This window comes from Ursus arctos, unplaced genomic scaffold (assembly GCF_023065955.2).
Source record: "Ursus arctos isolate Adak ecotype North America unplaced genomic scaffold, UrsArc2.0 scaffold_26, whole genome shotgun sequence".
Taxonomy (NCBI): Eukaryota; Metazoa; Chordata; class Mammalia; order Carnivora; family Ursidae; genus Ursus; species Ursus arctos.
The window spans coordinates 11,822,207-11,848,183 of NW_026622941.1; the positions used below are offsets into that span (position 1 = coordinate 11,822,207).

Here is a 25,977-nt window from a genome sequence, read left to right on the forward strand (position 1 = left end):
CAACAAGAGTCATCTTGAAGAAATATTAAAGACAAACAATGCCAGATAAATTTGTTATAACATTATAACAATTAAGAATAAAATACCACATAAGACCAAGTGACCAAGGGAACATTAGATTCCAAAAACAAACTCATACAAATACAGTCATTTCATTTATGACGAAGATGATGTTAGAGAACAGTGGAGAAAGAATTATCTTCTCAAAAACTGATGTTAAATCAAATAGTAATATGGGGAAAAAAATTTTTTTAACCCCTACCTCACAACATGCACAAAAATAAATTCCAAATGGATCATAGATCTCGATGAGGAAAATTAAACAAATTTTAGGGGTTAAATCCACAACAAAATATCTTTGTGACTTTGCAGTAGGCAAAGATTTCTTAAACAGAACATCAAAGGCACTAATCATAATGAGAAAAATTAGTAAACTGTACTGCACTAAAACTAAGAACTTCTTTTTCATCTAAAGATACCACTGGAAGAATGAAAAGGTAAATCACAAATTGGAAGATTTATGCAATCAATATATATCCTTCTCTATAGAGGAAAGTGTAAAGATGTACTAAAAATTATCAAATAAGACCTAAACAAATGGAGGGATATACCACAGTCATCGATGAAAAGACTGAATTTCTTAAACATGCCAATTCTCCTCCAATATATCTGTAACTTGACAACGGATTAATAGTCTGATAAGGAATTTTTAAAAATCATTAATACAAAAATGGGCAATAAATAGCAATTCATGGAAGAAACACAAATGACCAATAAATTAATATCAAACAGGGAAATGCAAATTTTATTAATGAGATATACTTTTTAAACTATTGGATTGGTAAAAATTTAGAAGTCTAACAATACCAAATACTGGAGGGACAACTCATATACTTCTGGTGGGGATTTTAAATCGATATCATCACTGAAGAGCAACCTGGATGTATCCGTTCAAGGTGAATGTATACATAGCACATTACATAGCAATACTACTACAAGGTTTAGGCCACGGAGGAATGTTCAAATATCTGCACAAGAATACTCACTAAAGCACTGCTCTTAATGCCAAAAAACTGGGAATAGCAATTTAGACAGAACAAAGTGTAGAATGATTCATACAATGAAGTATGTGGTGAAAATAAATGACAGAGTTGTGGATCAACAGGGATTGTCTCAAAACCATGATATATCTGTAAAAAGCAAGCTACAAAGGAATACATGAGACTATTACGTTTAAAAAGTGGAAAAAAAAAAGTTTAAATACATATGTGTGAATATATGGTAAATAAGACACACACACACAACAAAATATGCATGGCAACGAAAAACATCAAAAGTTACCTCAGGGAAAAGAGGGAGGAGAACGGAATTGAGGAGGGATACGTAAGGGCTTCAAAATTCTCTAATGTTTCACCTCAAAGAAGAGAAAGAGGAAGAGAAGCAAACGTGGCCCCAAACACTAGATTTATCAAAGTTGGACAGCAGGAACTTTATACTTTCTGTATGCTGGAACCATTTCATAATTAAGGGTGGAAAAATGCATTAAAAAATGGAAGTTAAAGTGTTACTAAGCGTTACTAATGATAGTGTTTTGGATTTTTTTCTTCTCTTTTTCTTTTCTAAACTGTCTTTAATGGACATGTTACTTTTAAAACAAAAAACAAACATCATAAATGAAAAGAAAGAGAGAAAAGGAAAGAAGAGGGAAAAACCCCACCCTCAAGACTAATAAGAGTTAAAACACTGACATAGAAAACTATTATTCAAACTAGAGGTGACAGAAGAGATACAGGTGATCAGATAAGGAAAAGAATATACCATGTGAGGTATGTGTACACACATGCATAAATGTGTGCATGACTAGAATCGGAGAAGGCATAACGGAAGGAGGAATTTAAACCTGAAAAGATAGAGTATTTTCTAGTTTTTAAAAAAATTACAAATGGGGGCGCCTGGGTGGCACAGCGGTTAAGCGTCTGCCTTCGGCTCAGGGCGTGATCCCGGTGTTCTGGGATCGAGTCCCACATCAGGCTCCTCCGCTATGAGCCTGCTTCTTCCTCTCCCACTCCCCCTGCTTGTGTTCCCTCTCTCGCTGGCTGTCTCTATCTCTGTCAAATAAATAAAATATTTAAAAAAAAAAAAAATTACAAATGTATTCAAATGTATAAAAATTCAAATGATACAGAAATAAATACTCTTAACATATTCATATGCTAGCCTCCCAGACCTTTCTCAAGTGTATCTTCTTGCCTGTTCCTCGAGGAACATATAAACATATATACCCATGTGTTTCTTAATAGTAGGTATACATGTTGGTATGTGTGTATACATACACACGTGTATATACACACATGTGTATACATAGTATATTTTTAGAGGGCAAACTATCATCAAATATAGTGTGTGCGTATACCTATATAAAATTAAATTAAATTTTAAAGCAAAACTTGGGGTGCCTGGATGGCTCAGTCGGTTAAGCATCTGCCTTCGGCTCAGGTCGTGATCCCAGAGTCCCGGGATCGAGCCCCACATCATTGGGCTCCCTGCTCAGGGGGGAGTCTGCTTCTCCCTCTCCCTCTGCCACTCCCCCTGCTCCTTCTCTCACCCATTCCCTCTCTCAAATAAATAAAATCTTAAATTAATTAATTTTAAACAAAACTAGATCTTAATAAACACTGTTATACAACTTAGTTTTTAAAAATTATCCTTCTATGTCACTGCACACAGATCTAGCTCATTTTTTGGAATGACTGTAATATTCTATACACTAGATATACCAGAATGTAGTTCTCTGTGACAGACTATTATAAATAATGCTCAGCAGGGACCCTTTTACAAATGGGTATTTCTGTAACAACAACAAAAAAAAAGCTACCTAAAAGGGAATTCACTGGCAAATTGCCCTCCAAAAAGATCTTACCAATTTCACTTATACCAAAGTGCATGAGAGCATGCCATTCTCTATCATTCTGACCATTGGGTATAATCAACTTTATTTTTGCCACTCCAATAGACATAAATAGTGTATTATTTTAATTTCATTTACCTGATCACTAGTGAGGTCACAGAGTTATTTAGACATCAGAAATTGGGGAGAGGGGAGGTGAAGTAACTATGATTGTAGAAAGAGGAGTGAAGATAAGTAAGAAAGTAAAAGTACATCTGAAGAACCAACAAAGGATTGAATTTGGGTAAAACACCAACAATGGTAAGATCATTTGAGTTTGATGATGGGTTTGTGAAAGGTGAATACCAACTTAGGTAAGCAGGTTTTTTCTTCAGGTTATAAGACAATCCTGAAGATTTTTTTTTAGTAGCAGTGACATGATTAGAAACCATGCTTCAGAAAATTAATTTAGGAAGAGTGTACAAGCTTTCAGGGAGGAAAATCAGCAGGGAGGAGATTTCACTGGCTAGACCTCAGGCCAGAGAAGGTAAGAACATAAACTAGAGCACAAGAATTAGGAAGGGAGAAGTGATGCATTAGAAATTATTATCTATAGAGCCTAAATCAAGAAAATTAGGAAATTGGGGGCGCCTGGGTAGCACAGTCGTTAAGCGTCTGCCTTCAGCTCAGGGCGTGATCCCGGCGTTCCGGGATCGAGTCCCACATCGGGCTCCTCCACTGGGAGCCTGCTTCTTCCTCTCCCACTCCCCTGCTGTGTTCCCTCTCTCGCTGGCTGTCTCTCTGTCACATAAATAAATAAAAAATCTTTCAAAAAAAAAAAAGAAAATTAGGAAATTATTAGGTAATAGTTGATGGTTGAAGAAAAAGTACTTCCCAACCAACATGATGCTAACTATGCTTTAGTAAATAGAACTGTAAAGAAATATGCATAAAAATAATACAATGGAAGAAAAATACAAATTCTATTAAATCATCTCAATACCTCAAATTAAATAAGAAATACATTTCTTGGGTACCTGAGAGATCACTGCTTTCAATTCGCCGGAGGTCTGAATCTGCCCAAAAGAGCTTGCCCAATCTGCTATCAAGGGCTAACGCAATTGGTTTACTTAAGCCACTGAAAAAGAGAACCTCCCGTTCTGTTCCATCCAAAGCGGCCCGTTCAATTTTGGGAGACCTTTCCTGAAGATTGGTAAAATACATATACCTGAAGAGAAAGGAAGAAACAATAAGTTCAGAAAAGTAAGAAAGCATACAAAATGAGAATATTCTTAAGATAAAAGGAGTAGAATATTTTAAAATCTTATTTTTAAAAGTTTTAAAATATATATTTTTAAAGGCCATGGGATACTTTTATTACTTTCAATAATAGTAACAACAAGGTACACAGAAGTTCTTAGGGAGCTAATTTTCATGAATTAATAAAATGAAGTGATAGGGGCGCCTGGCTGGTTCAGTGGGTGGAGCATGCAACTCTTGATCCCAGGGCTGTGAGTTCAAGCCCCACGTTGGGTGTAAAGATTACTTAAAAATAAAATAAAATGAAGTGATAGACACAGGCATAGCTATGCTTTGGGAATATGACAATACATAAATAAAATAAAAGATATAAAAGAACAGTTAACCAAGAAGACCTGAACACCAAATTTTAAATTCCTTCTCCAATTAGTCTATTTCATAACTAAAAATAAGTCACATATGAATTATTTCTCATATTTAACTTCTAGAGCTCATCTCTTTCCTGTAACTCTTTTGAAGTAAGCTACTGCCCCTGATGAATTCCTTACTCATTCAGGTACAAATAAGTACTGTACCAAATGTAAAGCTCTGTACTGAATGAAAGAAAACCTATTAGTTATTGTCCTAAAGGAACCTAAAGTCTAGTAGAAAATATAACGATGAAAAACAATTAAGTATAAGGTAGAGGACTAAGCATAACTAGAGAGACACAGATACAGAGTGGCTGGTACTTGGGAGAGGGGAAAATCACACCTGGCTGGGGTGGGGTAGATCAAGGAAAACTTCGTAGATGATGTTGAGGTTCCAAAAGTCCTGAAGATATGGTTAGAAATTAGAACTACAGCAATAGTGACGAAGGAAAGAAATCCTAGGCAGTAAAATCAGAGAAAGCAAGGATGTAAGAAAATACAAGGGCAAGTGAATGGAGAATATCGGGTTTTTCACTGGACCGTCCGCAGGATACTTAAAGGTAAATAACAAATGAGCTGAAAAGGAAGGCTGATGAGGGTCTCAGATGCCAAGATATCTGAATGCAACTTTAGTAACATACCCCTTCTCCGGGTTCACCACAATGGCTCGAGGTCTGTCTTGCTCGCCTTTTAGTACCACTCCAATTGATCTCCCATCTAATCTTGTTACATTAATGACATTGGTGGCCTCACAAGTCCAGTAAATGTAGCGGCTATAAATATCAATGCTGAGGTCATAGGGTTGTATTTCTAGGTTCTGATTTGGAACTGAGTTCACAACAACAGTAAAGCCCTAGGGAAAGAAAAAGACATACACACAGAAAATTAGACTCCAAGCCAGAGAGCCCTGAGGTGATCACTCACAATGCTTACACGTATGTGGTTACAAACCTGAGCAGGAACTCTTAAGTCTCACTGGACGTTTCTTACATTTTTTTTATGGGTGATCTGTTTCTTTGTTACCATGCATTTCAAATGTCCCCTTAGGTTATTACGACATGGGGCAGATGAGAGAGCTGAGGCCATATTAGTCGCTCTAGGAACCTGACAGTGCATTGATTAGAGTGAGGAGGTGGCAGCTGTGTCCTGGAAACTGGAGACAACTGCAGCTAGAACCACCCCTTAGAAATACCACTAAAGCAGTGGCTCTTAACTCAGGGCGTTTGGCACGGTGTGGAGACATTTGGGATTGCCACATCTATGGGGGATAACTGGCATCTAGAGGATAGAGGTCAGGGATGCTGTTAAACAGCTTACAATGTACTGGTCATCCCTCCACAACGAAGACTTACACAGCCTAAAAAATGTCAACAGGGCTGACGGGGAGAAACTGCTTATAGAGATGATAGCAATTAGGGGTAAAACCGTATCTACCAGTCATGTCTTTCTCCAATCCTCAAACCACCGAAAAAAAAATTTTTTTCACAAAGCAAAGCAATTAGAGAGGTTCAGTTCATCTGCTCTACCCAAATAAATGATATTTCTTTTACTTGGCAACTCTGAGGTCACATATTCCTTAACGAGGCTATCTCATTTATCTGCTGTGTCTTTGTCTGTATAATAACAGCTATAATTTCTATCTACTACTTATCAGCCTGTTAGCCCTAGCCTATACAGTGTAAAGCACGTCTGTAATACACCACTATAGCTGTACCCCCTCAATGATCCCCCAACAGCCCCTAAATACATCAGCTCCTTGCCTTTTTTTGTGAGATATTAAGACATATCAAAAATTAGTAATCCAATCTCCCTAAATTTTGATACACTCAAAATCCAACATCACTGCTATAAGGAAGACAAATAATTATTTATAGTAATCCCAGTCTAAAACTGCTTAGCCACAGAAAGTCATGTAGTATGGATAACAGTATGCAAACTGTGACTGGTGTGTAAGCATAGAAAAGATTTGTTGATAGTATTTTCATTCCCATCCCACAGTCACCAAATAATAGCCCCCCCCAACATTATTAGGTTAGTGATAACATAACCTAGATGTTTTTAATTTTACTGAGAGTGTGTTATATGTTTCCTAACTTCTGAACCTTTTTAAAAGTTAATAACAGTAGAACTGTTATTTTATGGAGTCCCTATCTACTATGTAACAGACAGTGGGCCATGTGCTTTACATAGTTTTCAGCTAAAAAATTTTAAGAGGGGTTCTGGGTGGCTCAGTCAGTTAAGCAGCCTACTCTTGATTTCGGCTCAGGTCATGATCTCAGGGTCGTGAGTTCAAACCCCATGTCTGGCTCCACACTCAGCGGGGAGTCAGCTTGAGGATTCTCTCTCTCTTTCTCAAATAAATAAATAAATCTTTAAAAAAAAAGTTCATAAGAATCCTAGTGAGTGACAGAGCTAAGATCAAAACCAAGGTCTATTTGATTTCAAAGCTTCTAACTTTCCATGTAGATGGAACCACAGTGGAAAAAACTATATAAACAGATATGAGTGGCAGTGACAAAGTCATCACCAATATATGAGCATAAATTTTCCTTATACAATTTTTATTCCAACGGCATCATCAATTATTTAGTCAAAGATCATCAGGAGGGAAAACAGCTGCTAGGTCCAGAATTTTAGTCGCCTGCCTCCCCCATACACACGCCCACATTCTCTCTCTCTTTCTCTCTCTCTCTCTCTCTCTATCTCTCTCTCTCGGGAATTAAGTAAAATAGGATGGTTGGTTACTCCAATTACCAGGCAAAAGAAACGGATTTTGAACCGAGCTGTGAATTACCTGGCTGCCGTCTTCTTGTGCTTTTCGGATCATGTTTTGTCGTGAGTCAATCCAATAGAGTTGCTTGTCCAGTGGGTCATAGTCAATGGCCCGGACATTCCGAAGGCTGTGGATAGGAAGGATGATGTCAGGGCTCTGCTGCTCATCAATCACCATGCGGTTGATGGCACTCTTTTGACTGAAGAGCAGGAAAGTAGTTGGAGCTTAAAGAAAGCAAAATGCAAATTTGAAACACAATTACTCTAAGTCTTGTATTTCCCAAATATTTGATCAGCTTGTTGTCTATACCTCATACAAAACAAACATAGATGCTGAGGAGGTAAGGCTGAGGACAAAACCCTTTGGAATGTTCCCAGAAATTTTCCTCAAGGTGACACTAATCAGCACTATGCTACCAAATCAGTTATGAATTTAGCCAGTGACACAGGCCCCTAAGCCTATTTTGTTCTATCTTGTCCACAGTGGTATAAAAGGAGACTTGATTTCAATAAAACATGTGAAAAAGACATCAAAATTCTCCTTGTCTACCAAGTGAATAATCTTACTCTTCCATAACCTATTCTTGTGGGTGGCAGGAACCCTAGCTTCCAAGACTGGTTTTAGTCTCAGCTGTCTATCTAGTCACTTGATCATAACTAAGTCACTTAACCTTTTTAGGTCAAAGTTTGCTCAACTCTCAAATAAGGTTTTAGCTATCTTCTCCTGCTCATTGAGCTGCTCTAAGAATTTTACAACGTATATGAAGAAACTTTAAAAATTGTAATGTATTATGTCAATTACACCTCAATGAAAAATTATATAAAGTAAAAATCACCATTGTTTATTATTATCAGTAGTAGCAATAATAAAGTTGGTATTAATAGAAATTAAACAAGTCCTCATGGACTGCATATATAGGTTTTATTTTGCATTGTATATACGGGGTAACTGTAAGGAGAGACAGCCAGTAAAAATCTTTCTCCTCCCCTCTTCCTCCCTCCCTCTCATTCTTTCTCTCTCTCTCTCTCTCTCACACACACACACACACACAACTAGTAATAAATGCTTTATACTCATTATCTCTAACCCTTGTAAAAAACCTTGTATTTATATTTTCACTAAAAAATATTCTGCTCTGATGCTAAGATGTCCTAAATTTATGAAATGGGGAAATGTAACAGAGACTAAGTTTCCCTTTCCTGGGGACTAAGCCACTGACTACTATGTAATTATCTTCAATGCAGGAAAACATCTAGAAAACAACAGCCCTTGACAGTGCTACCAGCAACTTCAGTCTACTAGCATGTTGAACATCTTCATTAAAATATAATATAAAAATTCCATAATTATATTCTATTCTCTTGGCATTCAGTCATCACCTGAATCCAGTAGAATTTTGTCCTTCTCAGGGATATAAACATAAATGGCCAATCTAGAACTCCCTGCTCTATTTCTTCCTAAGCCCCATTCTTCACAACTCCATTATGTGTGGTTCCCTGGTTTACTTTACATTTACACCCAAACATACATTGGCTTCAATCCCAAAGAAACTCATTGGTATTCATAAAGAAACTTGGTATTCACAACACTGAAATTTTTTTTTTAAGTGAAGCATAGTTGACACACAATGTTACATTCACAACACAGAAATTCTGCTTTATGTAAGTTCTTCACTGGCTAAAAGCCCATACCCAGCTTGGAAGATTTAGAAGGTATTCCAATGATCCCACGGGAACCCTCCATTATCTGGAGTCAGCTCCATCACATATTGACTTAACAACTTTAAGCAATTTTAGTAGAACCCATGCCTTAAGTAGTAAGAATACATATCACAACAGAGTAGCTATCTTTTGTTTTTAAAGAATTATTTTTTTGGCAATACTACTTTCTTGTAAAGCAAGAAAAAAAGGGGGGGGGGGCTCTAAACTGTGCATTTCCAACAGAATAATCACCACTTACACTAAGACATACAATGAGGCTTAGACTCCAGAGTTTTAGTTGCCAACTTTTCCTGTCTGGGAAACAACTAATCAAATATATATTTGGCTCCTACTATGTTTTACTGGGTACTTTTTTTGGGGGGGGGAATCAAGTTTTAACCTTCAATTAGATTCTACAGTTAGGTGTTCTAGAAATGTAGATTAAGATAAAACCAAATATGGTTCCAAATAAATGCTTTTTTCTTTAAGATTTTATTTATTTATTTGACAGAGAGAGAGCATGCACAGAAGTAAGGGGGAGGAGCAGGGAGAGGGAGAAGAAGGCTCCTCGCTGAGCAGGAAGCACGATGCGGGGCTGGATCCCAGGACCCTGGGATTATGACCTGAGCTGAAGGCAGATGCTTAACCAACTAAGCCACCCAGGCACTTTAAATGCTTGTTTCAAAAAGTCTATGGATGACATTAACAATTATAATTAATTGGCTCAATATTTCTAAGAGGAAGCTAATGTTCTGATTTATTCAAATGAAGACTTGATTCAGTCATCCAGTGCTTAAAGAGACAAAGAATATGCAATTTTGTAAACCTAAATCCATCTTAATTTATGTAATCTCTAACCCCCTCATCTCCTGCAAAATGGTACTTTAAAAACTGTCATCCAGGCTGTCTGAGTTTTGCATTCCCACAATGAAGACAGCTACACACACAAGTTGGAAGACGAGGCCTAATGTAGGAGGGAGGTTTTCAGCTCTCTTTTGAAGGTACAATTGTTTACCTCCAGCTTAAAGGGAGGCAATGCTCCTGTGTAAGACCTTCATAAACCACAAGGCCATGTCCACCGCATCTAATGGGCCATTTGTGCACTATGCCAAGGGCACTGAGTAGCCCACACGTCATTAACCAAGCCATGAGTATGTGTGCCTATGACTGCCCACAGGAAACGTCTTTTCCTAATTTGCACAAAGGTGCCATAGAGACCAGCCACCTCAGTACTGAACAAGGGATTCCACAATTTGGCTTCCTGTTTCCTCCGTGACTTAATCTCTTTATTCACTCTATTCCAGTGACAACGGCCTCCTAGGTGTTACTCTAATATGCCAGACATTTGGCCTCTGCATTTGCTATCCCCTTTACTTAATAGGTCTTCTCCCAGATATCCACCTAGCTCATTTCCTTACCTCTCTCAGTTCTTTTTTTTTTTTTTTTTTAAGATTTTATTTATTTATTTGACAGAGATAGAGACAGCCAGTGAGAGAGGGAACACAAGCAGGGGGAGTGGGAGAGGAAGAGCAGGCTCCCAGCAGAGGAGCCTGATGTGGGGCTCGATCCCATAACGCCGGGATCACGCCCTGAGCCGAAGGCAGGCACTTAACCGCTGTGCCACCCAGGCGCCCCACCTCTCTCAGTTCTTGACATAACGTCACTTTATCAGTAAGGATTTCTCTGATAATCGTATTTAATGTTGCGATCCTCCTCACCCTTTCTTGCTCTTAATATTTCTCCAAAACATTTATCTCCTTCTAACCCATGATATAGTTTACTTATTTGGTTCAATATCTGTCCCGCTAGAATAGAAGCTCCATGAGGGCAGAGACTGATGTCTATTTCATCCACTGCTATATTTTCCAGTGGCTCAATAGATGCTCAGTATGTAGCAGACATTCAATAAATATTCAATGAAAAATAAATGAATGAATACATGAAGAAACAATCATTAGATGACAATAACTATGGAGAGCCCTGTAGCCATAATTTTGAAAGTAAAAGAATAAAATTATTTCAGAGAATTGGGAAGGAAAACAAACATTTATTTAGGACCTCCAACATGTCACTCATCATTCTAGATGTTAATCCCCAAAATTATCACCTCCATTTTTAAATAAGCAAACTCAGAAAGGTTAAGTTTTTCCCCAAGGTCATGAAGCTGCTGAATGGAAAAGTGCATGTATTTTTCCCAGTTCTGTCCTGCTTCTTCATCCTTTTACTTAACAATGATTTCTTGAATCATTACTATTTACCAAGCACTGATGTAGGCACCTAAGATATATCAGTGAAAACACAAAACAAAACGAAATGCGGCTTCAGGGAGTTTATATTCCAGTAGATAGACAAAAGCAATTAACATAATAAAGAAGTTAAAGTATATAATAATTAGAGTACATAAATTATATAGGATATCAATGAGTGGTAAGTGTTACAGGGGAAAAAAAGTGCAGGTAAAGAACACTGGCAATGCTAGACAGGATGAAAGGATGATTTACTTTAAATAGGGTAGACCAGGTCTTACTGTATAGGTCACAATTAAGCAAAGACTTGGAGGTGAAGTATATCCATGTAAATATTCGCAGGAAAAACATTCCAAAGGCAAGAAGCAGTACAACAGTCCTGAGACGGAAGTAACGGGCATATCTGAAAATAACAATGAGGCTAGCGTTGCCGTCATGAAGAGAACAAGGGAGAGAAGAGTAGAAGCTGAGGTTAGAGAAGCAAAAGGGGAGGAATGCAAAGTGTAGGGTATGGATCATGCAGAACTCGTAGGCCATTGTAAGAACTAGGTTTTTACTCCATGTGAAATGGGGAGCCATTGCAACGCTTTGAGCAGAGAAACAACACAATCTGAGTTTGCTTTTGAAACACAGGTCAGGGGGACCTGGGTGGCTCAGCAGTTAAGCATCTGCCTTTGGCTCAGGTCATGATCCCAGGGTCCTGGGATGGAGCCCCACATTGGCGTCCCTGCTTGGCGGGGAGTCTGCTTCTCCCTCTCTCCTCCCCCCTGCTCGTTCTCACTCTCTCTCTCAAATAAACAAAATCTTGAAGAAAAAAAATAGAAACACAGGCCAAGGAGTACATCACACACAATGCTGGAAAACTTTCTGACGGTATGTAGTGTGTTAAATTTCTCTCGTAATCTGCCTTGGAGTCTAATATATCTCTACACAAATATTCAATAGTACTCATTATAGAAAGAGCACACAACAGAAAGCCTCTTGAAACACTAGTGATCTATCACCAAAAGTCAGCCAAAGACAAATGGATACTAGGGACACGTAGCACTGACTTCTCATTGCCTTCACTGACTAATATGCACAGATATGAGCAGCTAAAATAATGATCTCAAAGGTCTTTCCATAGTCCCCTCGTCTCCATCCTCCATCAGTCATTACCTTTATTTTCTCCTTCCATTCAATGTCAAACTTCTTGAAAAAGATACTACCCCCCTTTCCTTTTCCCTTTCTCCATTCACATTCTGACCAATTCTAATCTTTCACCATTATTTCCCTGCAATTACTCCCTGTAGGGTTACTAATAACCACCTTATTAAAAAATCCAGTGGATACTATTTTAGGATTCACCTAACTCAATCTCTCAGCAGCATTCAACACAGTGCTTTTGGGGGACAATCTTGTTTCTGATGCCACTATTTTCTCCTGCTTTTCCTTTTACCTATCTGGCTGCTGCTTTCCCTCCTCAAACAGAGTTCTTTAGGTTACCAGATCCTTCCCTGTCTCTGCATCAGGAGTTGGCAAACTATGGCCCATAGCTGTATCTTGGCCTGCTGCCTGTTTTGGATTAAGTTTATCAGAATTCAGACACATTTTAGAAATGTCTGGATAATGGCTGCTTTCATGCTACAGTGGACAGAGTTGAACAGGTGTGACAAACTGTATGATTCACGAAGCCTAAATATTTACTCTCTGGCCCTTTACAGAAAGTTTGCTGACCCCAGCTCCAAACCTTCTCTCTAAGTAATCTCACCCATTTTAAAAACACACTAGCAATTCCAAAATTTATTTATCTCTCACTTCATGTCTCCCCTCTTCTATCCAACTACTTATATTTAATGTATCTATTTCAATGTCCCATAGGAAAATCAATATAAACATGCCAAAAATCAAACTTTTTATTTCATTCTGAAAACTAGTCTTCCTCTCTAGTCTTCTCATCTCCTATCTACTTAACTACTGAAACCAAAAATCTAAAAGTCATCTTTGCTCCCTCCCTCTTCTTCCTCACATCCAAACCATTAACAAGTTCTGTCCACTCTAGCTTCAAAACATACCTTTAATCCAAAGCTTTTCTCCATCACCACCGCCACCATCCCAAGCAAGTCTACCTGATTACCACACCAGTCTAGTTGACTTCCCTGCTACTACGCCTTTTCCTCTTCAAATACAGTCTACACAGCAATCAAATCATGTTATATCTTAATTTTCACAGCAACCTTACACGGTAGTTATTATTCTTCCCATTTTACAAATGAGAAATTCAAGGCTTAAAAAATTTGTGACTCGGGGTGCCCGGGTGGCTCAGTTGGTTAGGCATCTGCCTTTGGCTCAGGTCATGATCTCAGGGTCCTGGGATCAAGCCCTGCCTCAGGCTCCCGCTCAGAAGGGAATCTGCTTCTCTCTCTCCCTCTGCCCGGCCCCCCACACCTGGCTCATGCTCTCTCTCTCAAATAAACAAAAATCTTTAAAAAAAATTATGTGACTTGATTTAGTAAAACACAAAACTAATATGTGGCAAAGACTCCAAATCATTAAACTATAAACTTACAGTCTTTCTTGTTTACAACTGAAGGCTTGTGTCAGAACACACTGCATCCTTTCCTATGTGACTTCCTATACTTTCAGGCACAGAATAATTTCAACAGTTAACTGAATAGTTAACAGTTATTTTATATCATATTATTATTTGTTATATGATTTACTATCATATAATTATATAATATATAAATGTTATATTTAAATGTTTATATATTTACATATGAAAATGTTTACTTTATATTATTTATATGTAATGTTTTCTATATTATATATTTATTATATATTATGTTATATATTACTAATTGAATAATTAATAGTTAATCTAATATACTATAGCAGTTTTGTTACCATTTACCCTAGTGAACTATATCCTATAATTCTCTGCCATGAATTTGCTTTTTCTGACCAAATTCTCTATTTCTTTATCATCTCTACCAATTAGTTCTTGTTTATTCAACAAGACATGGGCCTTCACATATACTTGAGTTTAAACCAGGTTTCCCCAAGCCAGCAATGTTTGTTACACACTGTGTTTTGCTGTTATTAGCACAGTCTGTGTGCGTGTGGTTATGTATATTTAATATGTAATATGTATTGCTAATATTTTTTTTTAAAGATTTTACTTATTTATTTGACAGAGACAGAGAGAGCCAGCGAGAGAGGGAACACAAGCAGGGAGAGTGGGAGAGGAAGAAGCAGGCTCATAGAGGAGGAGCCTGATGTGGGGCTCGATCCCATAACGCTGGGATCACGCCCTGAGCCGAAGGCAGACGCTTAACCGCTGTGCCACCCAGGCGCCCCATGTATTGCTAATATTTAAATATCAGAAGATATTGCAGCCAAAAAAAAAAAATCTGGATTCATGACTGGATGAGATCTGGTAATATCGACTGGAATTAAATAGAGACCACCCACTATGTTCAGAGCATGTGCTCTCTAGTTCCCCATATATTTACAACTGTTTCATACCAGGCTTAATTACTCATCTGCCTTTTCCACTTAGCCTCTTATACACTTAAATTTTTTACCTTTAGTCTATTCTATGAACTTCAAAGGACAAGGAGATTTAATTTTGAAGATTCTCTTTGTTGTACTGTTTTTACTGCTCTTCCTTTAGAAAAATGAATAAATATAAATTATGTATAGTAATGCATGTGTGACTGTCTTTCTCAATGAAGCTATGCAACTGTGCATTAAATATTTAGTGCTCAAAAGTAAAAGACTTAATTTTTCTATAATATCAATTTTTCCATAATAGTAATTAGCTATCACTAAATAGTTACAAAAACTTGCATTTTTTCCATCTTTAGTCTTTCTCTTTTGTTAAACAAATGATCAACTCTGGACTTTGACAACTTTTTACTCTAGAAAGAACATGAACTACAAAGTGTTCTTTCTTCTCGAACTCTAGTTTGCTTTGGGGGGAAATGCAGCTTACCACTACAAGTCCTGTTGTCAGCATTAAGTGAGTAGTGGGCAGGGCATCCACAAACAAAACCTCCAACTGGCACAGCCAAGCAGAGGTGGGAGCAGTGCCCATTGCTGGAAGCACACTCATTCCACCCCGCCTGCCGAGAGGAGTGAAAGACGAGGATGTCCATCACATAATCCAAATGGCCCTGAATGATGGTGCGGTTTTGGCCACTGGTTTTGTTGGCACGTTCAATGCTGCGTCGGCTCCAGTCCGTCCAGTAGATGTAATCTTGGTACTGAGTTAAGCCAAAAGGATGAGGCAAGTCATCTGCTATAACTTCACGGTTGAGTCCTATTTTCAGAAAGGCAGAAGAGACGGGAGAAGCAGAGGTATGAAATATGTGAGAGTATAAGTCTTATTGGCCAAAAGAAAAAAACAGTTGTAACATATAAAATATTACATTTGTAAGCAATTTAAAATAGAACAATTTATTTAAAAGCAATTTTAAAACCAGACCAGTCCTCTGAAATCAATCCATCTGCAGTCTGACCCCATGCCTCAAACTTATATTCTTGCTATAAATCACTGAGTTTGTTTAAACTCCTACAAATGGTCTATTTACACTGCAATCTTATTTTATCTCCATAAGGGACTATAAGTTGAACTTTTCTTCTTCCTTCGATAAAAAGATAGAAATGAACATAGTGTATTTTACTAGTACAAAAAGTCACTTCAGGAACATCTAGGGAGTTATAAATTCCATTACAAGCCCAGCAACAATGAAATTTCCACAAAATAAAGAGATGTGAATCCACATACCTGGGCCACTATTAATAATAATAAACAGGATACAATGCCAGTCAGAGGAAGAGGAAGAATCTAGACATTCATATGAAGTTCTATTAATAGTACCTAACCAATGGTAAACAGCAGCCACTGATTTCTACATAGAGAGAATAACATACTATCTGTCTGAATAAAAAGAAGTACAGCTTACCAAGCATATTTGAAGATTCTATTAAGTTGGTGTCCAGGTCTGTCCAATAAAGCCTCCTTTTAGCATAATCAATAGTTAAGCCATTTGCCCGTCCCACATTTGGAACTAATGTAGTACGTTCACTTCCATCCATGGCAGCTCGGTCTATCTTAGGTTTTCCACCCCATTCAGTCCAATACATAAATCTTAATTCAAAACAATAGATATTTAACATTTCACTTTTGGTTATTTGGGAGAAAGGGCCATATTTGTGCACAGTAACTAAATAAAGAAAATACACATTGAGTCAAAGAATTTATTAAAACAAAATCATGGTTATAATTTTTTCAATTATTTTGGCACCCTCAACTAAATATTTTTTCTCATATCCTAAAAAGGAAGTGAGTCAGCTTTCTTTAGTCTTTCCAATGAATTTGTTCCATCCAAAACCCAGAAATTGAAAATAAATTTCCTTACTGCAGCTCTTGCATTTATAAAACTAATATTCAAGAAGATACCAAAAAATTAAAGCTCTGGTCTCAGAATCTGATTCACTTCTGCATAAAATATTTTTATATCTTTTTATATATTTCTGAATACAAGTAACTTGAGTTTTTAAATTTTTAGACTTATTTTTTGACTTATATAATCAACTCTCCCCCAAAACAAGTTGCAACAGTACATCAAAGGTAAAAATTAATAGCCTTTAAATGAAGTTAAAAAGCAAAGTCTGAAATGTATTTGGTCACACAGTGCAAGGGAACATACTATACGTACAAGAGTGATGAATCACCTTTTATCGTGTCAGCTGGGCAGTGATTACAATAATCCCTGTGAAATTTTAGAATACTCTCTTGCTTTTATTTTTTTTCAAGTTTTTCACATTAACCTTAGAGCAGCCCCACAGTATAGGCTTTTTACAGATGTAAAGAGGCTAAAGCAATAAAAGAAATGTGAATGATTTAATTTCTTCAACTCAGTCACATGGCAGAGTGAGAACTAGAACCTAATCTTTAGCTAAATGCTTTTGCAACTAAACTAGTAAGGTGCTAGTTCTGAGACATTCTGAATAGTGGGACTAGGAAAGCACTCCACATGCCAACTCTCATCAAATACCTGAGGACAGACATTCACTCCTCAGCCTGGCAGCTGATGGCTGACCTGGTAACAACGCATGAACATGCTTTTCTGAAAATTAAAGTTAGTCCTGGGCTTTGTTTGTATTTGCACTCGTCAGCTGACAGGGACACGCACACAAGAAGCAAGGAGAAACAACTGTGAGAGAAATGTCACAGTTGCCAGCAGCCACATAAACTACAGTCCTTAGTCCCAACTATTAAATCTGTCTGGTAACTAATGCTCAGAGTAAAGATCACCATAATCCAACCAGACCACGTCAGCACAGAGAACTTTCTTTGCTATGGCCTTCTAACCAGATGGTAACTAGCTAATAATGCAATTAATGTGATTTCAAGGAAACTATTTTTAATTACAGATATGGTAAATACGCTTTTATGTTCACACTGTTAACTTCTGCTTTTTAAAAGTGGAATTATTCTTCAAATTCCAGATTTCTTAGCTGTTGGCTTTTTAAAACTTGCTAAATCATGCAACAGGATCACCTATCCTTGAAAAATGTGTTGTGTTGTAAATAAACTTCCATTTATTGAAAAGTTTACTATTTATTATCAAAGTTCTCTAAGCTTATAACAGTGATCAAACTAACTGTCCATTCTAAATTAATGACTATTCTAAAGTGGAGCTTTTTAAAATGCAACTATTTCTTAGTACATGGCATTATTTCAGTGGGTTTTGTAATCTGGTTTAACTTGAGACCAGGATGCAAGCAAATGCAAACTTGATACCTTTAAAAAGGCTGTTTATTACCATATAAGTAGGACTGGTAATATTTAAATAATAATCCATTTCACTAGTCTTTCTCTACCTAATGTTAATAACAACAAAAGCAAAATTTAGCAAATAATTTATTCTAAATCAGTGAAATCTCAACTAATGGGTTTTGTTTTTGTTTGTTTGTTTGGTTTTTTTTGAAAGTTCAGGAACTTATTTTTACTACAAGGAAGAGATTTGCAGTAGAGTGCTGAGCCCTGAGGGCAACTAATGGGTTTCAAAGATTTTGTTTATTTATTTGAGAGGGAGAGAGAGCATGCAAGTGCAAGCAGTGGGAGGGAGAGAGAGACTCTCAAGCTGACGCCACGCTGAGCATGGAGCCCAAAGTGGGGCTTGATCTAACGATCCTGAGATCATGACCTGAGCTGAAATCAAGAGCTGGATGCTTAACCGACTGAACCACCCAGGCACCCCTCAACTATTGGATTTTAAAATAAAGCCTGCCTATGGTTTAGTTATCAGATTCCTTATAATAAGCACTACTTAAGACATCAAAAATACAATCCATAATTAGGCTATGTGCAACACAGTTGCAAAGAATGCATACATAAAAGCTGTTTACCCTTCAGCAGGGTCCAGTGCAAGAGCTCTGGGACTATCTAAGTCTTTCCACACCAAAACTTGTCGGTGCTGCCCATCCAACTTTGACACCTCAATTCGATTCGTTCCTGTGTCTGCCCAGTACAAGTTCTTCCCCAGCCAGTCTACTGCCATGCCTTCTGGATAATCTAAGCCGAATTCTACCACGTGTTCCAGCGCACTGCCATTCATAAAGGCTCTGCTGATGGTCTGCAAAAATAAGATTAACAACAAAATCACATGGCTTAAGTACAAAACACTATCCAGAAAGCATGTTTGTTTTGGTTTTTATTGGGTGGGAGGATCCAGAAGAGCCAGAGGCATAGTTTCTTAATACAATTCACATATTTTACAAGCACAGGAAAAACCTGATGTCAATCTCTAACAAATGCAACTGTGACCTCAAGTTTTACTCTCAAGCCAGGGAGAAAATTTTATAGTTCTTAGGACCAAAAATTTATTCTAGTAAGACAGCAGAATGACTCTGCTTTTAAAATCTATTAGTAATGTATTAGTAATCAAGTGAAAAAGATATGACCAGAATGTTGTAGACTCATAACTGGTTGTCAGCTTCCTGAAGGTTCTTGAGAGTATGTCATGGCATTCTGTTAATCTGAAAAGATCTCAACAACCTTATACATTATAAAATGTATATAACCCTTATCATATTATTACCACTGTAATTCTGAATCCCTCGAAATTTAAAATCATAATTCAAGCTATTAATAATAGCTGCTACTTCTTGGCAAGCCCTACCTTAAGTACTTTGTACACATATATTTTCATTTAATCCTCGAAATAGCCCTGCAAGATAGGCATTATCTCTATTTTCAAGATGAGAAAACTTAGAAGGCCATAGAGTACAAGTCAAAATATATTTATTTACTTCATTCATTCACTCAATTAATAGATTTTACTGAACGCCATTAAAATTCAACTCTGGCTCCAATACCCCATGATTTTTCCATATTAGACAAATTGTACACAAGTTATCTGAAATAAGTCCAAAACTATCTAGAAGAAGGAAAGATTATTCTCCAGATTTTCTGGTCAGGAGCTCCTCCTTATTGACTCAGTATGCTTTTCAATATTTATTTTAGGAAAAAGAAAATAAAGGTATACTCTAACTCATAATTAGAGTTTTCTACTTCAGCCAGACTGCAAAATTTTGTTTAAAATAAATTAAGAGCCAGGCTTCCATACGCCATTTATATAACTGCTTACTCTTTACTTGCAGAAAATGTCACTCATTATCCTCAAATGGAACAAAGGAGAGGAAGATTATGTCCTGCAGATTTAAGAACACTCAAGCAAAGTATCTTGTATTTAAAAAAAAAAGCACTTAATTAAATACTGAATGGACCTCCCCCTTGACTTCCTTTAAAAAATTAAGAGCTTTTGTTGAATTCTGCCTACTAAGCAATGAGGAAGAGTGATCATCACAGCATGAAGACTTGGACATTTTAAAGCACTCCCTTCTAGTCTTCAGTTTAAACATTCCAATTCTTTTGGCTAACCTTGAGTGATATATCAGTCCAGTAAATGCGGTTGTCCGTTACATCAAAATCCAAAGCAGAAGCTTCTTTGACACCAGTGAGAGGAATGGCCACATTATTATTGTTAGTTTCCAAAGAAATTCGCCTGATATCTGCTCTCCGTGAAAACAAAAGGAAAGCCTCTGGGACAATGCAGGTCTTCATGTCACTGATGAGTTCAAAGCCAATGGGGCAGGCACAGCGGAGGCCCTGAGGCCTATAGAGGCAAAGATGGCTACATCCCCCATTTTCCTCAGCGCAGGGGTTGGAACCTAAAAGAAGCATTAATTATAAAAGGGCACAGAAGGACAAACACACCAACACAATCAACATATTTTCACTTGAAAATGACTAAGTCGTGTAGGTCACAAAGACATATGATTAAATCTGCTCCCAAATATACTTTCGATTCTAATATCATAAATAAACACTATGAAGATTAATAGGGAATAAAAAGCCAGGCGCGGTGGTGCAGGCCTGTAGTCCCACCTACTCGGGAGGCTGAGGCAGGAGGAACACTTGAGCCCAGGAGTTCTGAGTCGTAGTGCCTGCACTATGTTAGTCGGCTGTCCACACGAAGTTAGCATCAATATGGTGACCTCCTGGGAGCAGGATGCCACCAGACTGCCTAAGGACTAGTGCACTGGCCCAAGTCAGAAATGGACCTATGTACTACATTTTGAGTAAGCCTACATTTAAAAGGCCTATTCCTGGTTAAAAAAGAATTAACAGATGATTTCTATATACCCATAAAACATCAACAATTTACACTGCTGCTTTACAAGCCACTACCTCTGAATTTTTCCCATTCCTGATTTCCATCTCAGAAAATTCTGGAATTACTTACCAATGATTCGATGAACATTTGTGGCCTTTAGGCCCATGAGGTCAGGAAGCTGATCTATGATGATTTCCCTCTCTGCGCTTCGTTTGTGTACTCTTTCGATGCTACGTCTCTGCCAGTCAGTCCAGTAAACATAGTCACCCAACAAAGTAAACCCAAATATGTGAGGAATTTTGTCTTCCACTAGTACTCGTCTCCCAGTGCCATCAGTATTCATAACCTTCAAGTTTAAGTTTAAAGACAAGAGGTAAAGATGTGTACTTATTCTTCAAATGTATATAAAAAATAACAAATCCAACTGCCTGTTGTATCAACACTGAAGTGTCATCTTGGTTATTCCTATTATAGCGCTTTCTTTCACAAAAGGATAACATGCTAACTTAACAAGAATGATTTCAAATACTCAGTGTAAGCTCATATTTTATCTCTATTTTTCCAATCTCTTATTACCCTTCCTTCTAAAAATTCTGGCAATATTAGCTTAGTATGTATCTCATCTATTAAGTGACTATGTAAAAATTAAAAATACGATATCCTTACCTGAAGTTTGCTCGTACACTTGTTTTTATATTATAATGTACCTTCATACACATTATTTTATTACATATTTTGTTTTATAACATATTTTATTTTTCCTGAGAGTTTTGTCTTTTTCACATGGAAGGAAATTGAGATTCATATAAGATCACACAGCTTGGAAACATAGTTATTATCTTTTTTAGGACTACTTCCACTTACTGCATTGCTTATTTCATTGTTTTTATTTAAAATTTTTTTGAAAGCCCACAGATAAAAGGGCTCTCAATACATCTCTCAGTCTCCTTAGACTATAATTGTAAATGTATCTGGAGTTTATAACACTCTCTGCAACTAAGTTTCAAGTAACTAGGATTACCTACTCTTTCCAATTACCCTATGTAGCAACATTATTAAATTCATTCTGACACTCTCATTATAAAGGTCAGCGATTTCCCTAGAAGTGGCAAAGGCATCTTTTCTGTCCCTGACATTCCAGCAACATGTACTAACATTCTGTTCTAAAAGATGGAGTAAGTCTTCTAAAGCACGAACTTGTAAGTCCCCAACTGAGACCATTTTTACCATTAAAGTGGCCTGTGTGCCAGGTAAACTAGCTTTCAGAAATGTTATTCGGCTACTAAAAACAAACACGTGCAAACAATGTCTGCCCCCCTACCCGCCTAAAAACAGTATCATAATCTTTTATGCAAGTATGAATTTTTTTATCCATAAAATTAGTAGGAAAATAGTCCATGTAAATCAATACTGTGATTGCCTAAATGGAATGACAAACAGATGTTATCTTTATCTCTCCTCTCTAAAATTTTAAAATTCTTGCTGACCTTCCAAGAACAGCCAAACCTTGAAAACAAAGTACTTCAAAATTGAGTGAGCAAAACTGTGCTATATCCTTGTATTTTCACTTGCATATATCAATAAATATTTCAGTTATATCTAATAGAAGAGATTATATTAACTGAATGTTTATCTGTTCACATCAGATACAACAGGCCTTCCATTAAGACAGGTGTATAAATCTGTATTTAAACAATGTTTTTTATAAGTAAAAAACATAGTTTAAAAGAATTAATAAACACTTCCAATTCCTACATTAAATACTGTTTAAAGTTAATGATTTCTCATTAATTTGAGACATGGGTCTAGATTTTTTACATTCATATCTTCTTGCAACAGATCTTTCCTGGACATGCTTTATGTCTATGTTATATCTTAAAATTACTTTGGTATTTAAGAGTAAGAGGACTAAGCAGAGAAAAAGGGTCAATTCTGACTAGAATGTGACTTCTAGAATAGCAGGAACCTAATTCATCCATTTATGTGTCAACCATTTCTACTATTAGTCTGACAAAGAACTCAATAAATATTGGTTACATAATTTTTAAAAGGAGATAATTTCCGAAGACACTCAGGAAACCTTCCTAAAAATAGAACTGAAAATTTATGTAATAGTTCTTATCCTTAGATCCTACAGCTTGACCATGTGAATGAATGAAAGGTATTCTTGCCCAAATTTTAAATCCATGTAAAAAAAAAAAAATCGACACTACTCCTTATTTTTGGAGAATGATCCCTCCTAAAAGCAGAGCTCCAAGAGAGAATTTCTGGCCCCATTGTATTATTGCCTGGAAACTGTGATCAGAGTAAAAATCTTTCCTTTATTACACATATAACAGAAACATCTTTATTTTAGGTAGGGAAAGTTTATTTTTAAAAACTCTGTACTTTTACCAGCATCCTAATACAGAGATTATTTCTTGACCTCCAGCATCTTCCTCTAACCCCCTTATAAGAACTTCCTCTCAATACTATTTCCTTCCTTCCCAGGATCTTCAATATCTCCCTCTCCATAGAGTCCTTTTCTTCTGCCTTTATCACAACACAATTTCTCCCAACTTAGAAAGACACAGTTTAAAAGTTGAATGATTCTGTTTTTACTGCCATATTCTTTGAATGTGATCTGTAACAGCTGCCTCCACCTCTTACCACTCATTCCACTCTTACCACTCATTCATTTATCATTTGATAAAGAACAACTTAAAAGATGGCAGCTCTAGTATGAATTTGGATAATGGGCAAGGAATGAAACTGAAAATCATAGTGAGAAAAATAACAAAAGCACAATTCCAAAAGATCCTTTTAGTTTACACAATTAAGCATCTTCTAGTTAGCAGTTACTCTCTATGCTTCCGCTCTCTACAAATCTCCAATCATCCATGTTTTGGCACTACTAGACAGACTGAGATTTCAAATATAAGCTCTATCATTCACTAGGTACTCTTAGGCAACTTCTCACAACTAAAACAGAAAGAGAACTTATATCACTGAATTATTTAAGAATTAAAGAAAATAATATTAAGTATAGAGCACAGTATTGGATATGTAGATGCTCAACAAATGTTAGTTCTTGCCCTTTGAAATTATTTTTTAGTCCCTTAAGGTAAATATAGCTGTGTTTAAATGGCTGTAATGAATTAATTTATTAAAGTGTAGTTCTTCAAAATAAAAACTGATACATTAATATAAAAGAATATGTGGAAATAAAAGACCAAAACAACCACACACTGTTAAACTGAAGAATAAAAACAATGCAGACCCTCTCTATGTCCTGGCAACTGGTGGAAAACTACAGGGCTGCAGCCTTATTCTCATTTCCAACCCCAACTGTATTGTTCGCTTATGCTACTTAGATGTACGTTAACTAAAACGGTAAGTAAAAAGGAGCAAACGGTTTGGTAATTAGATCACATATACTTTTGCTGCTGTACCAGATCCTCACTCTACTCCCCCAGCCCAAAATCAAATATTGACAAACACTTCTAATGAATGCAAATCTCCATGAAAGACATCATGATGAATGCTCAGAAGTTTGTAAGAGGGCCTCTCGTAGCAAAGGGGTTACAATTTAGTTGAGGAGGTAAACTATATTTACATTAAAATCATACATGTATACCCTTCTCTGGCCTGTAGCTTATCAGGAAAAAGTGTAGGAAATAGTAGGAGCTCAAATCCATCTTGAAGAATTAGAAGAATTTTGACAAAGAGAGAAAAGGATTTTTCAGAATATAAGAGAAATAACACATGTTAAGACACAAAGATGCCTTGTGTGACTGACTTTGAAAGAAATGCACTGAGGCAGAAAGAACACAAAAGGGACTCAAAGGAGACAGCATTAGGCAGATACCATCGTATGGCAGGTATGAAAATTCCAGGATGAGAACTACAGAAAACAAAATACTTCTGAGAGCACTTAAAGGAGGGTGACATGACAAAATTCTATTTCAGGAAGACCTCATTTACCTCTATCACCGTGTTCTGATTGTGCTAAAAATAAACATCTTCAATACAGAATTATGGTTAATAACATATTTTCATTTACTGTGGGATGGTAATGGAGGTCCAAAATCTCTTATCTGAAAGTCTTAAGGCCAGCCATATTTCCGAGAATTCAGGTTTTTTTGTGGTATTTAGAAAGGTGAACACAATGCACATTTAGTACATCACCTCTGCCTGGGTCCAGGGCAGCACTTTGTTGCCAAACACGTTCATATTTTGTGCAGTAAAACATATACATAGTCCCACAAAGGGGGACGCATGAAGACTCCAGATAGTCTTATAGTGCTTCGAGTCAGGTTTTCCACCAAATGAATTAGCAGAAATAACTTGGTTTTGAGAGCTTTTTCATTTCAGAATTACATATAAAGGATTATAGATTAGAAATGCTTTGGTCTAGGCCCTTGTCAAAACTGGTGTTTGGATCAGTGTTAATGCTGCTCTAAGTGCAAGACCAGGGTCTCAGGAAAAAGAAAAAAGACCAAAGGACATATGAAAAATCCAAGGTTTTTAGCAACATCTGTCGAACAACAACAAATGGTAAAAAAGTTCTTACAAAGATGTTTAGATTAGCAGAGTGGCCAGGAACTCAAACACAGTTACCTAAAAGCCCCTACTAAGGATTTGGTAGCTTTACCTACTAGAGCATTAGAGGCCCTTCTAGCTAATCCTCCTTCTTTCACTTCAAAAGCAAAAACTAGAACTCTTTTTTTTTTCCCTTGGGGTGGGGAGGGGCATGGTGGGAGAAAGAAAATAAAGTGCACATTAAAGCTAGATATATCACATTTACTTCCAATTAAACAATGTAATTCAGATGTGCTAAAGATTTTTTTAATGTAATTTTATAAGCACACTGTTTCCCTTAATTCCCTATCTTCCTGTTTTTATCTGTTGCAGTTTTTACAGCAGGGTCAAGTCTAGAACAGTGCTGCCCAAGAGAAATATTTAAGCCCCAAATGTGAGTCATGTGTGTAATTTTACATTTTCTAGTAGCCAGATTTTAAAAAGTAAAAAGGAACAGGTAAAATTAATAC

The 25,977-nt window shown here is 36.8% G+C and overlaps 1 protein-coding gene across 6 annotated transcripts in view; it reads right to left on the reverse strand.

Moving 5' to 3' along the window:
- LRP6 (LDL receptor related protein 6) overlaps positions 1-25,977 on the reverse strand; it is a 172,720-nt gene that overhangs the window by 35,678 nt on the left and 111,065 nt on the right. For all 6 annotated transcript variants that reach the window (XM_026502407.4, XM_044385229.3, XM_044385230.3 and 3 more), the window contains 8 exons: positions 21,077-21,293; positions 20,212-20,501; positions 18,678-18,904; positions 16,226-16,410; positions 15,253-15,579; positions 7,352-7,554; positions 5,199-5,410; positions 3,925-4,115 (listed from right to left, as the gene is read on the reverse strand). In XM_026502407.4, the coding sequence (XP_026358192.2) occupies positions 3,925-4,115; positions 5,199-5,410; positions 7,352-7,554; positions 15,253-15,579; positions 16,226-16,410; positions 18,678-18,904; positions 20,212-20,501; positions 21,077-21,293 (1,852 nt within the window). The remainder of the gene's footprint in view (positions 1-3,924; positions 4,116-5,198; positions 5,411-7,351; positions 7,555-15,252; positions 15,580-16,225; positions 16,411-18,677; positions 18,905-20,211; positions 20,502-21,076; positions 21,294-25,977) is intronic.